The sequence below is a fragment of the Lutra lutra genome, chromosome 8 (assembly GCF_902655055.1).
Source record: "Lutra lutra chromosome 8, mLutLut1.2, whole genome shotgun sequence".
Lineage (NCBI taxonomy): Eukaryota > Metazoa > Chordata > Mammalia > Carnivora > Mustelidae > Lutra > Lutra lutra.
This window is the reverse complement of record NC_062285.1, coordinates 98,625,474-98,643,299: the sequence shown is the minus strand read 5'-3', so window position 1 is coordinate 98,643,299 and position 17,826 is coordinate 98,625,474. Positions and strand designations below refer to the sequence as shown.

The 17,826-nt window shown below is 36.1% G+C and overlaps 1 protein-coding gene across 2 annotated transcripts in view; it reads left to right on the top strand.

Annotated features, from left to right (window-relative positions):
• The first annotated feature begins 6 nt into the window (after nucleotides 1–6).
• The window catches only part of ZFC3H1 (zinc finger C3H1-type containing), a 53,080-nt gene continuing 35,260 nt past the window's right edge, over nucleotides 7–17,826 (top strand). The window contains exons 1-5 of one of the 2 annotated variants that reach the window (XM_047740513.1): nucleotides 7–818; nucleotides 6,084–6,500; nucleotides 14,005–14,069; nucleotides 16,450–16,648; nucleotides 16,891–17,114. In XM_047740513.1, the coding sequence (XP_047596469.1) occupies nucleotides 224–818; nucleotides 6,084–6,500; nucleotides 14,005–14,069; nucleotides 16,450–16,648; nucleotides 16,891–17,114 (1,500 nt within the window). In that variant the 5' untranslated portion in view covers nucleotides 7–223. The remainder of the gene's footprint in view (nucleotides 819–6,083; nucleotides 6,501–14,004; nucleotides 14,070–16,449; nucleotides 16,649–16,890; nucleotides 17,115–17,826) is intronic. The other variant, XM_047740512.1, reaches the window with a different exon arrangement.

The window sequence follows — 17,826 nt, the reverse complement described above, 5'->3', positions numbered from 1 at the left end:
GGAGGAGCAAGGGGGCGCTAGGGAAGGGAACTGGGTTGCGACGGTCCGGCGAGAAAGAGCTGGGGTGCGGGGAAGTTGGGGAGCAAAGCCCGCTAGGTGTCCGAGTAGAGTAAGGCCGCACCGACCGGGTCCGTTAGAAAAGAAGGGAACCGGGGAGGAAAGCAATTGTCGGGCGGATCCCCGGACAGAGGGCTAAGGTTGAGGGGAAGGCGCTGCTCCCGGGATGGCGACCGCAGATATTTCGGCCCCGGCCTCCAGTGGCCTCTCGCCCAAGGAAGAAGGGGAGCTAGAAGATGGGGAAATCAGCGACGACGATAACAACAGCCAGATACGGAGCCGGAGCAGCAGCAGCAGCAGTGGCGGCGGGCTGTTGCCATATCCGCGGCGAAGGCCTCCTCACCCGGCCCGGGGCGGTGGATCTGGCGGAGGCGGTGGCTCCTCCTCGTCGTCGTCCTCTTCTCAGCAGCAGTTGAGGAATTTCTCACGCTCGCGGCACGCGTCGGAGCGGGGCCACCTCAGGGGACACAGCAGCTACCGACCCAAAGAGCCGTTCCGGTCTCACCCGCCCTCCGTACGGATGCCTTCGAGCTCACTGTCCGAAAGCAGCCCCCGGCCGTCCTTTTGGGAACGGAGCCACATCGCCTTGGACCGTTTCCGCTTTCGAGGCAGGCCTTACCGGGGTGGAAGTCGCTGGAGTCGGGGGCGAGGAGGGGGTGAGCGAGGAGGAAAGCCGGGGGGCAGACCTCCTCTGGGAGGAGCAGGATCCGGATTCAGCAGCAGTCAGAGCTGGCGAGAGCCCTCTCCACCTCGGAAGAGTTGTATCCTTAACGTGGCGGTCCTCCCTGGGTGTGTCACTTACTAAAGTTCCCTTTAGCGTCATTATTAGGTCTATGAGATGAGTAACTTTTCTGAACCATCAGAACCGCTTATTTGTCACTGTGTCAGTATACTTTAAGTTGTTCTTTGGTAGTCTCCGTGTGTCACACTATATAGACCTGTTTCTTAAGGTTGTTTTTTTGGGTATATTGCTTTTTAACATTAAGGTATTATGGATTGGGGACAGGTTAGTGAGATCACATTTGCAATTGTACATCGCTAACCCAGGTTTCAATAGTATTTACTTTCACCGGTACAAGAACTTTGTTTTTATAAAAGGTTGACTTAGATTGTTAGAAGGAGAAAAAGGAATCATAAACGATTTGGGGAATACTGTTGCTTGTATTGAACTTTGACATTGAAAATTGTGAAGTTCCATTCTACGTAATGCTATAGTTTTTATTTGTGATTCTGCTTTTACCTTTCCTGATTAATTTTTACACATGCTGCCTTTTAAAGTGGGGGAGGGGAGAAAGACCCGTATCTTTACCAACTCTATTGAATTCATACAACCTTCTGCAAAACTTCACCTTCTTTATTTCTTATGTTCAGTTTTGAACATTTTATAACTCAAATGTAGGTTAGAGAAAGATAAACGCTATTTTAATATATTGAAAGCCATGGAGTGTCTGGAAGGGGGAGATTATGGGGAGGTTGAAAGGAAAATAGCAAAAATATCTGATTTTTGTTGTCTCTAATCCCATTATCTGTAATTCTTAAGTTTACTTAAGATTTATACTGGGGAATCAGTCATCTGAAGGTTTGCTAGGTTGTGATGGGTTTTGTAGACCTAGGTTTTATTTCATGATAACTGCATAAAAATTATTATAAGTAGAGTTATTATTGGTTGTAATTTCTATGGTGTATTGATTAACATATTTTATATGAAACTTACATGTAATGACATTTGTTTGGAAGACATTCAACATTATTTTTACAGAATACTTAGGATCAAATGATCTTTTCCAGACGACGGAATAATAAATGAGCAAGAAATGTAAGTTTAGGTACAAAGTGGCAGTTTCTGGTGCTAGTGCCCTGAAAAAACTTAATTCTGCAACCAAAAGTTGGATTAGGAGCACCTCGTATTGTTTCAAAGAAAATCAAGTAGGGATTTAACTTTTAAAAAGATAAATGATGTTCTTTCAAAAAAAGAAGAACTCTGCCCAAGATATTTTTTTAAATGAAGGATTTGTTAGTTGTTGATTCTGATTCTAAAAAGAGGCTGCTTCACATATATATTTTTTAAGAATATAAAAGAGGAAGCTTAGAATTTGTGTTGGAGAGACAGATGTGAATAAATACAGTTTAATGTAATATATAGTTTAATGTAAAAACTTCAAAATGAGATATGTAAAAGGTACTCTGGGAGCGCAGTTTTTTCTTTATTTAATCTGTATTAGAGAAGGTGGTGATGAGGGAATTTGCTTAGCTCCTGCCTTTGCCTTCTTTCTGTCCGTTCATTCAATACCAGTTTGGTCTTTGCCATATGTATATTTATTAATTGTTAAGCTTATATGTTCCTTTTAATAAACAGGCATATGATGTGAAAAAAGTACAGGGATATATCCAGTCCGATTTCCGTAGTAACTTAGCAGAAATGAGCTCTCTTGCTCTTTCTTTTCCATAGATGCTGCACTTAAGAAGAGGATGCTTGTTTTGATCCTCTGCTCATTGTTTTCCTTATGAAGTATCATTAATCCATCCTAGAGGTGGTATTCTTTGTAAGAATTTGTGAAGGAAAACATAGTTTTCAGCTACTCTTATATAATGTGAGCAAACAAAATTTGTAATACAAAATTTTATTAATTTAAATTCCTTAATACCAAGACTGTATTCAGGCTTATTCGTATATCCACTGTGCAGTTATAATAATGACAGTTTTATTTTATAAATAATTACTTTAAGAAAGAATAAGAGTTGTGGGGCACCTGGCTAGATGAGTCAATAGAGGAGGATGTGACTCTTGATCTTGGGGTTGTGAGTTCAAGCCTCATATTGGGGGTGGAGTTTTCAAAAAAAAAAAAAAAAAAAGGTAAGAAAGAATAAGGGATATACTGTGGCTCATTTCCATAATCTAGAAGTGAAGTAACATGGGTTGTAGTTTTTGTTTGTTTTTTTGTTTTTGACTTATTTTTCTGTAATGATTAAGGTAAGCTAGGTGCAGCTTTAAAGAAATGAAATGAACCACTCAGGACACCTGGGTGGTTCAGTTGGTTAAGCTGCTGCCTTCTGCTCAGGTCATGATCCCAGGATCCTGGGATCCCCGCCCACATGGAGCCTTCTTGCTCAGTGGGGAGCCGGCTTCTCTCTCTGCCTCTGCCTGCCACTCTGCCTGCTTGTGCTTGCGTTCGCTCTCTGACAAATAAATAAAATCTTAAAAAAAAAAAAAAAAAAACAACAGATTCCAATGTGGCACTTATTTTCATTATCATTCATTTAAAATTTTTCTTAGTGATAGACACTTTGTTAGTCCCTCTTAGCATATGTTTCCTTTGGTTGACTACTGTTTTAAACTTTCTAATATGAGAGGTAACATAATTAGGCCAGTGTCTCTCATCAGTAGAAAGTCATTTTCTTTTTTTTTTTTAGTGGAAAGTCATTTTCACTTGCAGTTGGAAAGCGTTTTTTTTTTTAAACCAGATTTCACTTAGAAATTGCATCTTAACTAGTTTAAAATTAAATCTTCTCTAAGTGTTGGTTTCATCCCAGTTGTCCTGTATTAGACAGAAGTAGGAGATCTTATTTAGCCTTGACAGAGATTAGTTACAGTTGTAACTCCGTTGCTTTTCCTCATTTTTCTGTCTTTTCTGTTAGTGTATTGAATCTTTTCTCTCTACAAATCTTCCCAAAGTCTTCAGTTTTATTTTTTTTAATCACTGTGGTTATGCCTTTGGATGGCTCCATTGAAAAGTGATGTGTAGATGAGGATAATTACAGAATTTATGTACAAAGTATATCATGGTGGGGGGAGCAAGTAATGCTCTGGCTTCAGATAGGAGGTTCATTTGAGTTTTAGATTGGGGTCAATTTGAAGAACAGAAGAACCTAAATACAAAGCTGTGCATAAATTGTGATGAACAGGGGAAATGTGAGATTGGAAAGGAAGTACAGGTCAAATGAAGGCATTGTATGCCATTGTAAGTATTTCGGATTCTGTTCTTTTTTTTTTAATTTTTTTTTATTTTTTATTTTTTATTTTTATTTTTTTTCTTAAGATTTTATTTATTTATTTGACAGAGAGAGATCACAAGCAGGCAGAGAGGCAGGTAGAGAGAGAGGAGGAAGCAGGCTCCCTGCCGAGCAGAGAGCCCGATGCGGGCCTCGATCCCAGGACCCTGAGATCATGACCTGAGCCGAAGGCAGTGGCCCAACCCACTGAGCCACCCAGGCGCCCTCGGATTCTGTTCTTAATGAGATTTAAACAAGGGGACAGATCTGATCAGATTTGTCTTCTAGATACATTAGTTCAGCAGCAGAATAGGAGATGGCTTGTGGAAGATAAGACCTAGAATATCTATCATGAGGCCAAATTTCTCCTTGTAGTACATAAAATACAGGAGTGCACTAGAATGTTCAAAAGGAAAAGTGAAAGAGGCTAAAATAGTGAGAACACCATTATTATAGGAGTTGGAAAGGAGTCATGAAGACTTAAAGGAAGATAGAATGTAGGGGAAAAAAGGAGAGTGGACTTAGAAAAGCCAAGAGAGAAGTTGTTTGCAGTGTCCAAAGCTGTGGAGAAGTCAGGTAAAATAGTTTGAAAACATGGTGGATAAACAAACTCAGCTAGCAGAAGCCAGATTCTGTTTGGTTGAAGAGTTAAGACAGGTTATGAGAGATTAATATTGTTTAAAGAAACTTGGCTCTGAAGAGCTTAGGTCACAGAACCAGAGGTTTACTAAAACAGTTTTGTTGCAGAACTGTTAAGATTTTCAGTTGTAATGCTAGTTTAGTTTCTGAAATTAATGGTGGTGAAAAAAAATTTGGTGGTGATTCCCATTCTTGTATTAGTCATCAGGGAAATTTTAAAATATCTGAAGGTTGATTGGTACTGTAGGTTGTTAAACAGAGGAACCATCTTTAGGGAACTGTAAAGTTATATCCTAGCCAGTTTTAAATGATCCATAAATGACATATTGTCACATAAAGTACTTTAAATCTTGTTAATTTCTAGGCTGGAGAAGTGAGGTGTAACAATTTTTGCCAGTGTGAATTATTTTGAGTAAAAATTATAGTTTGGAATTTTGTAGCCATTTGTTTCTAAGGAAAAAGTTATGTTCTATGTATCACTGTGTTAGAGGAGGAAAACATTTTTTGGTAGCATTATTCCCTATCTTCAGAGACAAATTAATTTATAAGATACACATTGTGAATACTATGGAAGTTATTTTTTTTTTAAATAATGTAATTCCCGGGGTGCCTGGGTGGCTCAGTGGGTTAAGCCTCTGCCTTCGGCTCAGGTCGTGATCCCAGGGTCCTGGGATCGAGCCCCGAATCTGGCTTTCTGCTCAGCAGAGAGCCTGCTTCCTCCTCTCTCTCTCCCTGACTCTCTGCCTTCTTGTGATATCTCTCTCTCTGTCAAATAAATAAATTAAATCTTTTAAAAAAAAATGTAATTCCCTTGTTTGTTGTGCGTATGTTGCATATTAGTATACTTGAGCTTCAAGATTCTTATGTATTTAGTTTTTAAGAAAATGCTTCCTATTTATAAACTAGTTTTAACTATTAGTTGTCAGTGTTTTTTATCTTTTTAAAAATTTGAGACAAGAGAAGAAACGAATTAAGAGGAAATGTTTCCTTCTCATTATCTGGAGTGTAAATTATGCATATCTGACAAACCATTCTATTTCTCCTCTCTTCCTTTAGAAAGGAATCTTTTAAGATATAGCTTATATAGGCTTTTCTGATAACTATAGAAGGAATGCTGCCCTAATCTAAGTAGATGGAATACCTGTAGGTACTGTCCGTAATAACTGATACCAGTGATTTTCTAAGTGGATTGTTCTGTATGGTTACTTGTTAAATTTGAAATACAGGCACATTAAGAAATTGGGCATACAGTAAATGTAATTTAGTAGTTAAAAATACTAACTCATCTTTTTCGAAAAACACGCTAAAAAGGGAGATAAGTAATCTATAACCTAATGTGTTTTTATTAAATTTACTGGAAAAACTTCGGAAGCTTGTTTCCTTAATATGCTCTTCAGCCAAAAGTTTTGGAAGATCTCCATCAAGAAAACAAAATTATTCATCAAAAAGTGAAAACTGTGGAGAAGAAACTTTTGAAGACTTACTTTTGAAGTATAAGCAAATACAGTTGGAATTAGAATGCATCAATAAAGATGAAAAACTAGCTTTGAGTAGCAAAGAAGAGAACATGCAGGAAGATACTAAAACATTGAACTTTGAGGACCAAACAAGCACTGATAATATCAGTATTACAAAAGACCCAAGTAAAGAAGTAGCTCCTGAGGAGAAAACACAGGTCAAAACTTTTCAGGCATTTGAATTAAAACCACTCAGGCAAAAATTGACTTTACCAGGGGATAAGAACCGGTTGAAAAAAGTTAAAGATGGAACAAAACAGCTTTCCCTGAAATCTGACACTACTGAACCTAGTCAAGGTAATAGAATTAAAATTTTCAATTAGTGCTAAGATTCTTCTTTCTCTATGGGGTAACTAGTTATTTTGGTAGTGTGCTTCATTGAAATGATTTTAATACTTTATCTGTGAGTTCTTTTTGCACTTTCTACATTGACAGTCATATTATTCAGTAATGATAGATTTAGTTTCAATCTGATCTTTCTTTTTGTCCTTCTAGTACAATTTTTAACATAAGTGTATCAGTGGACCTTTCGTTTCCTAACTTACAAAATGCTTTGGATTATTTGCATTTAACACGATGTTAGATTTTTTGGAGGTATCCTTTATTGGGTAGAAAGCTTTTATCCCCCCTTTTCCTTGTTTGAGATTTTCAGGATGAATGGATGTTGAAGTTTTTCACATCTTTTTTCTTCATTGAGAAAAACATCTGATTTTTCATCTTTTAATGTATTAGTGTAATAGATTATATTAGTTAATTTTGTAGTGTTAAGCTACTCTTGTATATTTAGGATAAATCCAGGTAGTTGTTATGTCATTTTTGTACATCATGGATTTGATTCGTTAAATTTTTTCTTTTTTTTTATGAAGGTATAATTTATATGCAGTAAAATTTACCTTTTTTAGCGTGTAGTGCTTTAAGTCTTAACAAATGCAAGCAGTTGGGTAACCATTGCCAGGCACCTCAATTAAGATAATAGAACAGTTTTGTTAACTCTCACAGATTGTCCCATGCCCCTTTGTAATCCGTTCCTTCCTCCCTTACCCCACTATATAATTACTGATTGTTTTCTTTCTCTATAGTTTTGCCTTTTCCAAAATGTCGTATAAATGGAGTCATGCAGTATATTGCCTTTTGATTCTAGCTTCCTTCATTTAGTTAGCTTAATGTATTTGAGATTCATCATGTAGTTGTATATATCACTAGTTCATTATTATTGAATGTGCCATTGTATAGTTATGGTACAGTTTGTTTACCCATTTCCATTTGAGGATATTTGAGTTCTTCCAGTTTGGGGCAATAAAAAGTCTTCACAAATAAAGGTTTGCTAATGTTTTATTTAGAATTTTTTTATCTGGGTTAAGAGCCTGTAATTTTTATTCCTTTTTCCTTGCCAAGTTTTAGTATAAGGTTATGATAATGGTCAAAATGAGTTTTGGGGAGTGGTTTCTTCTTTATTCTCAAGAGTAAAGTTAAGAATTGGTCCTGGAATATTTGGTAGGTATTATTGGTAGAAGTGTCTGGGTCTGGATGGAATTTTTCTGAGGAGGTTTTATACTATTGACTGTTCATGCATTCTATTTCTGGTTAAGGCAGTTTAGATAAACTGTATTTTTCTAGTAATGTGTCCATTTCCTATAAGTTGTGAAATTTATTTAAAAAAATTCTTTTTTTTTTTTTTTTTTAAGATTTTGTTTGTTTATTTGACAGACAGAGATCACAAGTAGGCAGAGAGGCAGGCAGAGAGAGGAGGAAGCAGGCTCCTCGGGGAGCAGAGAGCCCAATGCGGACCTCGATCCCAGGACTCTGGGATCATGACCTGAGCTGAAGGCAGAGGCTTTAACCCACTGAGCCACCCAGGCGCCTCTATAAAAAAAATTCTTAAGAATCTCACTTTTTGGGGTGCCTGGGTGGCTCAGTTGGTTAAGTGTCTGCTTTTGGCTCAGGTCATGATCTCAGGATCCTGGGTCCCTGCTCAGCAGGGTGTGTTTCTCCCTCTCCCTGTACCCTGGCTTCTCTCTCTCTCAAATAAATAAAATCTTTAAAAAAAAGAAAAAAAGAATCTCACTTTTCTATTACTTGTAGCATTTGTAAGTTATATCCCCCAGTTTTTAGATTTCCCTAGAAATAAGTCCATAGCTTTTAAAACTGGTGGTGCCTGGATAGCTCAGCCCTTAAGCATAAGCCTTTGGCTCAGGTCATGATCATAGGGTCCTGGGATTGATCCCCACATTGGGCTGGCTCCCTATTCAGCAGGAGGCCTGCTTCTCTGTCTCCCGCCCCCACCCCCCACTTGTATTCTCATTCTCTCTCTCTCTCTCTCAATTAAATAAATACATAAAACCTTAAAAAAAAAAAACAAAACAAAAAACTTGTTAGTTTTCAGTCTCTCTCCTGTTAAGATCGGTTTGGGTTTTGAAGTTTTTACTTTAGCTGTTTGTGATATATAATTTTTTCCCACACATTTCTAAATATTTTTTAATTTTTGTTTTTCTTTGACCTGTAGACTATTTGAAAGTATGTTTCTTAACTTCCAAACATGAAGCTTCTTTATAGTTTTTGTTACTGGTTTCTAAGTCAACCATACTGTCAGAGAAGGAGCTATTAGAGAAAGAATGAGAATATAGATATTGTCATATTTATTTGTAGAGACTTGCTTTACAACTTTGCAGTTGATTTTTTATAAGTGTTTTGTGTGTGTTTGAAAGGAATACATGGATTGTTAGATCAAGCTTTTTATGTTCACATCTTTATTCATTTTTTGATCTGATTGATTTATTTCTGAAAGATTTGTTAACATCAGCCACTATGATGGTGGATTTATGGTTTTCAGTTTTTGTTTTAAATACTTTGAGGCTGAGGATTGACTCATTCTTGTTGTTGTGTGGTGGCCTTCTTCATCTCTAGTCATGTTTCTGACTGAAAGATTTATCTTGTGCCAATAGTTAACACCATCTTTCTTTCGATAAGTATAAATGCCTTGTATATAATTTTCCATTCTTTCAGTCCTTCTATATTCTCAAGTCTCAAATGTCAATTGTACATAGTATAGAACTAGATTTCTTTTGTAACTTAGTCTGACAGTCTTTGTCCTTTATTAGAATATAGCTCATTTGCATTTATCATTATTACTGATACTTGGATTTTGTTTTCTTTTTCTTTCATGCTTCTTTTGTGTTTTTCCCTCCCATTACAATTTTTTTTTTCCTTTTACTGGTTTGGAAGTTAGATATTAAGTTCTTGTCTCATATTGTTTCCTTTCAGAATTGTAACATGAATTTTTCTTATCAGCGCTTAAAATTAATCAAGGTCTTTATCCTCTCCTGTACAAAGGCTAGTAATTTGCCTATCTTTGCTCATAATTTAACACTTTCTTCACTCACTTTTCTGTGGCTAAAATTTTTATCCTTAAAAGACATTTTTTAGAATTTAGATGTGTCTGCTGGATAGAAAACTTATCTGTTTGCCCTTTCTTTAAAGATAATTTTCTAGGTTTGGAATTCTACATTTGATCTTAGCCAAAAGGCCGAGAGGCGATCTAGGTTTGGAATTCTAGATTGGCTAATTATATTCTCAACATATTAAAGATATTGTCTGGCTTCCATTATTGATTTTGGTGAAAAGTCAGCTATCAGGCTTAATAGTTTCTAATGTGAAGTTAATTTATCTTCTTTCTCTGCTTGCTTTAAAAATCTAATTTTTGTTTCTGATATTCTGTAGTTTATGATGTGTTGATTGTGATTTCTTTTTATTCAGAATAGCTTGCAGTTTGTTGTGCTTCTTATTTTCATTCTGAAAAATTGTCATCTTTTAAATGTTTTCTCATTCTCTTTTCTAGAATTCTGTGTATATGTATATCAAATCATTTACTTTATCTTCCATTTCTCTTAATTTCCTTTAAGTTTCCATCTCTCTGTAAATCTGCTACATTCTAAATAATTTCTTCTGATGCATCTCTCAGTTCATGGATTCTCTTTTTAGCTGTGTCTGATTTGTCTTAATTTCACCTATTGAATTTTAAATTCAGTTACAGTTTTTATTTTAGTTTTTTTTTTTTTTTTTTTCAAATTACTTTGGTCATTCTTTTTAGATTTTTCTGCTTATTTTTTCAAATTTATCTTTATTTCTTTAAGCATGTTAACCATAGGTTTGCTTTAGTTGTTTCTTTCCCTTGTTTGCTAATTTTCAGTACCTAAGTTTTTTATGGGTCTCATTTCTGGTTCCCATTTTTTATACCTTTCCTTGAATGCTTAGTGGTTTTTTTCTTTTCTTTTTCTCTTCCTTCTTTTTTGTTTCTTAAGGTGCTCATTTTAGTTTCAGTTTTTTTGGTGGGAATTTTTTGAGGCCTGGGACAAAGATGAATTTCCAAGAGAGGGGTTTCTTTTGCCACTGCTAGGCACCTGAGTAGACTTTTGCTCTGGGACCGCTTTATATTTGAAGTTTTCAAGGCCAGCCATGTGTACATTGTATTGCAAACCTGAGTGGTGACTGGTTTTGGTTACATACTCTCAGGAACATGTTTTTTTCTTCTTCAGTTTAGCACCATGATTCCAGGTAGGAAATTTCAAAAAGTGTAACTCAGTGGGATAGAAAAAAAAAAACGCAAATAACTATTACAGAGTATAATAAGAGTTATGTATGAAAGCCTGCAGTAATACAGGGAAAGGATCAAATATGTCTCCCTGGGTTTAGAAAGTTTTCATAGTGATGGAAATGTTTGGTTTGTGGCTCAAAAAATTAGTCTTTTCGACTTGGGAAGTATGAAGGAACCAAACGAGCAGATAAAAAGCACAGAGAACTTTTAAAGGCTAATTGAGATTGATCTGAAATGGGGACAGTGTGGGATATATGGTATGTTTCTTGGAGGAGTTGGATATAAATTTATAAAAGGGTAGATTGAAATCAGATTGCAGAGGGCCTTGAATGTCTTGGCTAGGGAATATAGATTTTCTTAAATGTCAGGTGGGCCATCAGATATTTTTAAATAGGAAAATGATGTTATCAGGTATCTGTTTTGGAAATGTAACTGACAGCAGTAAGGAAGAGGAGTTGGAGGAAAACCAAAAAAGCTAAAATTTTATCTGAATAAATTATATTGGTTAGTTTCTTCATATGCATCCTCTCCACCCCCTACTGTCTGCCTTCCCTAGTCCTCAGCAAGACTCTCAGCTCTGCCATCAAGCATTTAAGCTTTTAAACATTTTTAAGAAATGCTTTTCCATTTCTTTCAACAACTCTTCTAAACCTTATTATTTTTTTCAGGCTTTTACTCATCTTTATTCCTATTGTTCAGCCTATGGGTGTGCCTCCTATTTCAGGTGATCTGACTCAACTTTCAGCTTCTCACTTTCTTACTGTAAACATATAACTGTATTGATTTTCACTTCATTTCACTTCATTTCATTTTTGTTTATGGCCACTTTGTATTAATCTGTATTCCTGGCTCTGACCTCTACCTTCTCTGGAACCTTGCTCCGTCTGTTGTTTATTTTGATTCATCTTTAACCACTTTCTCTTAAGAGGTTCTTAGTATGAACTATTTGCATTTTCCTTCCCAAAGGAAAGGGATTTCTCCCTTTCTTGGATTTCTCCCAGTCTGTAGTCTCCCTTAACCTCTGTTTTTTCAACCAGACTCCTTGAAAGGCTGGTCCATGCTGACTGTCCACTTTACCTCTCAATCCAGTGCCATCTGCTTTTCTGCTCTTCACTGAAACTAGTCAGGGCAGAGATACTTTGATGTAATTACAAAATTAATTTTAATTTTCCTTCATTTTTTTATTTCATTCTTCCAGTGATTTAGAAATTGAGCACTTTATTTCAGGCTTTGGGAAATCTGTCCATGAACAGATTAATAATTTGTGCCTTCATGGACTTGCGTTTCAGAAAGGGGGGAGAATAAATATGATTAGTAAAAAAACAGTTATGGAAAAAGTATAGCAGGGTAAGTAGGGGGGGTGGCAGATACAGATTGCAGTATTAATAAGTGATCAGGAGAGGCCTGAATTTGAAGCCTTCAAATTCAAGGCTTTGAAGACCATGAGGGAATAGCCAAATGGATATGCGAGAGAAGAGCTTTCTAGGCAGATAATAAATAGCTAGAGCAATGATTTTTTTTTTAAGATTTTATTTATTTATTTGACAGAGAGAGAGAGTGAGAGAGGGAACACAAGCAGGGGGAGAGGGAGAAGCAGGCTTCCTGCTAAGCAGGGAGCCCAATGCAGCCCTTAGTCCAAGGACTCTGGGATCATGACCTGAGCCAAGGCAGACGCCTAACAACTGAGCTACCCAGGTACCCCTAGAGTATTGATTTTCTAACTTTGGCCCTTGGACCAGGATTACCAGGAAACTTGATAAAAATGCAAATGCTGGGGTGCCTGGATGGCTCAGTTGGTTAAGCAGTCCGTTAAGGCTGCCTTGGGCTCATATCCTGATCCCAGAGTCCAGGGATTAGCCTCTCATCCTTCCCTCTACTCAGCCCCTGACCCCACTTGCGCTAGCTCGCTCTCATGCGTGCTCTCTCTCCCTCTCTTTCTAGCGCATGTGCGATCTCTCTCAAATAAATAAAAATTGTTTAAAATTTTAAAAAACATGAAAAGAAAAAAATGCAAATGCCCAGGCCCTATCCTAGGTCTACTGAATTGGAAACCCTGGAAATGGGGCCCAAGAATCTGTATTTAACAAACCTTCTTGTTGATTCTAATACCTGGTAAAGTTTGAGAATCAACAAACTAGAATAACTACTGTTAAGGCAGAAGGGTACCTGCCATATTTGAGGAATAACAGGCCTTGCCCCTAAAAAAGAGGGGGCGGGTGCTGAGTAGTGGAAGACAAGAAGTCAGAGATGATGGGTTGGGATAGATCATGTAGAGCCTCATAAGAACTTTGGTTTTTATTCCAAATGAAATGTGAACTACTGAAGGATCTTGAGCAAAAGACTGGTATAATTAATTTATATTCCCAAAGGACCATTCAGGCCACAATGTTGAGAATATTCTAAAGGGAGTAGACATATCTACTATATTTAGTGATGATGTTCTTGATAAATATGAAATTTGGGGGTTTTGATAATACCATACACATCTAGAATTTCTTAAAACCTTCTGATTTTCTTTCCTTTTTTTTTTTTTTTTTTTTTGAAGTTTTCCTTTGTTTCCTCAACTGTCGAATGCCCTCTATTCCATTCTCCAAGGGTGTTCTTAATTATATGGCTTTAACTACCACCTATGTCCTGATAATTGTCTTTAGCTCAGTTTGGAATTCTGGATAATAATTTAAAAAATACAGCATGACTGCAAAAGACCAATTTTCATCTTGGAAGTATTGAGTCAGAATTGAAATAACTGTACTGTAGAGACCCATAACCGTGGTAGGACAGTGTCTAACTACATGTTTGGTGAATTAAACAATTATCTGCTTTTATAGACTTTGTGTAAAGTTAGATTTATAGTTTGAAATTTATGGTTTGTACTTGTTTTTAAGGTAGCTTTGTGCTCATAAGGTGCTGCCAACTTAATGTAAATATTGTTATTGAAATAATTACTTTTAATTCATAGTCCTTTTATCAAAGTACGGTTTTAACTTATTTAATATTTTGAATCATTTTGCCTGATAACTTCAGAAATGAGGCTGATATGAAAAGTTTGGTCAGATTTTCATTCTAATAGAATTCTTTCCTTCTTAGTCAGTGATTGTGAAAACGAGGGACTTCTTAAAATAATTACTACTAAATATCATACAGCATTTTATTTTAAATTGATGGTAGCTGTTTTTTGGAGTATTCAAAGTATGCTGTTTTATTTTAAAGGATTAGAAGATAAAGAACAAAATTTAACAAGAAGAATTAGTGCCTCAGACATTCTATCTGAAAAGGTAAGATTCTGCTTTCTGGAATTGGGTGTCTCTGTAAGACTGATTCTTATACTGCTTTACTCTTTTCTTTTGAAAGAAGGTTCTGTCTTGCTTTCTACTCATTTCCTTTATGTCATTTCTTTTATCATTACTTCCATTTGGACATAAATCTTAAAGATAAAATCTGGAGAGATGTCCTTCAGTATCTTTGTGCTGGGTTCAGTTAAATTGAATTTAATTGAAGTGTTTTTTATATATATCCATAGATGATCTTTTTGTTAGTTAGTTTTTTGAAACTTTTAATTTTCACCCAGAGAGTTTGTTTTCCTGCTTTTGGGGGATTATCCTGTGTGGGAAATCTTTGGAGTTAGACCTTAACCTGCTATTCGGTTCTAGCTCCTCTTACTAGCTGAGTGTTCTTGTGTAAGCTCTTTGCCTTTGCTTGCCTTGATTTCCTTTTCTACAGAATGAGTGTGATATCACCTGTTCTCTGGATTGTGGCCAGGTTGAGCAGGATAAAGTACAGAGGCACCTGGCACTGTGTTTGACATGTAGTAGCTCTCAATAGCCCAAGCCTTTTCTTTGTTGAATTAGAGATCTGAAATACCTTCAGTTCCTTCTTTTAAGATTTCAATTAGTTTTTATGAGTAAATTAAAATGAAGCAAAGAGCCTAGAAGCTTTAGAAAAGAGATGATCCTGAATTTAAGATTGATAATACAACATATACCCATGTACACACAAACACACACACACACACACACACACGCATGCATATGTGTGTGCATGTATATATATATTTTTAATGTCCTTAAAATAACTTCATAAATTAGGGGGACATTATTTGGTTTACAAATGAGGTAAGATTTATATGGATAGATTAAGTGAGTTACCTGAAGTTATGTAGGACTTAAATGTTAGAGCCAGGAGCTAAATGGGGTTCAGTAATCTTGCTCATCAGGTAGCTGGTTTATGTAGCATATAGTTGTATGACTAAACGAGTAACTTCTTTTTTTTATTCCAAAAGGAGTGGTTGCAAAAAGTAATCAAAGACTCTTAAGTCTCCATGGAACAGTGACGATAGCTTTATTTTAAATGCTTTCGATCAGCACTATCCAATAGAATTTTCTACAATAATGGGAAATGTTCTTTATTTGCACTTTCCAATATGGTAGCTATTAACCACATGTGGCTTTTAAGCACTTGAAATGTGATTAGCGTGGCTGAGGAACTAAATTTCTTACTCAGTTTTAGTTAATTTAAATTTAAATAGCCACATGGGGCTCATTGCCACCATACTGGATAGCATAGTTCTAGAACTACAGGACCAAGTAGTAGAATTTGGTATGTTTAAGTGACTTAGAGTTAAAAAAAAGATAATTTTTTCAACTCCTTTGTTACATATATTTCCCAACAGTGGAAAGGGTACTTATAGCCTGTTGGATAAACTGAAGTACTGAAATATGTGGTGGCAATTCAGTTAGGCATTTATAATAGTTCATAGTAGAGTGAAACCAGTAGGAAGTACCCACTGTTTTCTTTGTGGTTAAAGTATCTTAAGAAGTTAAATAATTTAATTGGATATTAGACAAATGTGATTATAATTCATGTGTAAGCAAAGATTATTAGGTAAATGAGCCTTGACGTTTTGAGTCTTAGTTTCTTAGTCTCTTTTGATTCCCTCCTTTTTTATACATATGCATAAAAGAAAAACAGTTTTGCATTTAATTTCAAAGGATAGGGAAGCCAGAGGACTCCCAAATACATCTATCCCCACTATATCCATGTACTTCAATTAAGAATCTGTGCTTAGGGGCGCCTGGGTGGCTCAGTGTGTTAAGCGTGTGGTCGAGGTCTCAGGGTCCTAGGATCAAGAGTCCCACATCCTCGCCTCAGGCTTTCTGCTCAGCAGGGAGCCTGCTTCCCCCTCTCCTTCTGCTTACCTCTCTGCCTACTTGTGAGGTGTCTCTCTCTCTCTCTCTCTGTCAAATAAATAAAATCTTTAAAAAAAAAAGAATCTGTGCTTTGTTTACCTGACATTTTCAATTATATTTTGCATTTGCTGTCATCAGATTTTTACTTTCTTGCTTGGGAGGCTCAATTAAATGCTGATCTCTGACACTTCCCTTTTGCATCATACTATTCCATCGGTTGTATTCATCCCCTCTAACTCTTCAACTTAGATATACACACACACCCTCCACAGGTTGATCTGTCTGTATCATAGGGATTGGAGGTGTAGGGCTGTGGTAAATAGTTCAGTTTTCTTATTTTACTTATATTGCCGTTAAGTATTTGCTTTACAACTAAATTCTGATCCTTGGAAAGGTTTGACTTGGTGAAATGTTTAAAGTCAAATAATAAAACTAAACTAAAAAGTTACAACTATTTCTTTTTTCAAAGAAACTTGGTGAAGATGAAGAGGAACTGTCAGAACTACAACTTCGTCTTTTGGCTCTTCAGTCAGCCAGTAAAAAATGGCAACAAAAAGAACAGCAGGTGATGAAGGAAAGCAAAGAAAAGTTGACTAAGACGAAAACTGTACAGCAAAAAGTTAAAACCAGTACGAAAACACATTCAGCCAAAAAAGTTAGCACTACAGGTGATCATTTCTGTTAAATTCTTTTGATTTCATATATCAATACAGTTTTAAGATTTTAATTCAGAAAGTTTGGAGTTTGGGAACTTTAGGGCCCCGAATGGGAGACAGTCCTATATAAACAGAACTTGAAGGAGCATTTGTATATTTGATTTAATGACAATGAAAATAAATTATAAAGCTCTTATTTTCTTTTATCTAGAAAATTATAACTGATACCAATGTTTCTGTATTTTTATATAAAGCTAAACAAGCATTAAGGAAGCAGCAAACAAAAGCATGGAAGAAACTACAACAACAAAAAGAACAGGAAAGACAGAAAGAAGAGGATCAGCGGAAACAAGCTGAAGAAGAAGAGAGAAGGAAAAGAGAAGAAGAAATCAGAAAAATTCGAGATCTCTCAAATCAGGAAGAGCAGTACAATCGATTCATGAAATTGGTTGGTGGGAAGAGGAGATCAAGAAGTAAGGTAAAGAGTGTAAAAATATAAAATCAAAACATTATTCAAATTTAAGTGTCCTTATTATCTTCATAAATACAATCAACTAAGAAAAAGTATAGAGTTTTTGTGTTTAATAGAACTTGTTATAACTTTTAGGGGGAGGAGGGAGGTTTGGTTATAATTAAGAATGAGTTTTCTGTTGTTGTAGATATTAGAAATAGAAGAAATGAAAAATAAAAAGTATGGTTAGCAAAGTCTCCTTATGGCTTTTTCATCTTTCTCTATTTAGATGAAAGTAGGATTACTGGGGCACCTGGGTGGCTTAGTCATTAAGCAGCTGCCTTTGGCACGGGTTGTGATCTCAGGGTTCTGGGATCGAGCCCTGCATCAGGATCCCTGCTTGGCATGGGAGCCTGCTTCTCCCTCTCCCACTCCCCCTCCTTGTGTTTCCTTTCTTGCTGTGTCTTTCTCTGTCAAATAAATAAATAAAATCTTAAAAAAAAAAAAAAAGTAGGATTACTAAATTGTAGTGAGGACTTATCTGGAAAATAGCCATACCCTAAATATAGGGGCAGAACTTCCTTAATTTTTTTTTTTTAGCATTTGTTTAGTATTGTAGAATTAAAAGTGTGTCACAACTAATTGGTATGGACTATTTTAAAGAAAGTTAAATCATCATAGCATTAGTGCTTGTGCTTACTTTTAGTTACTTATTTAGCATTTGCAAACTTTTACCAAG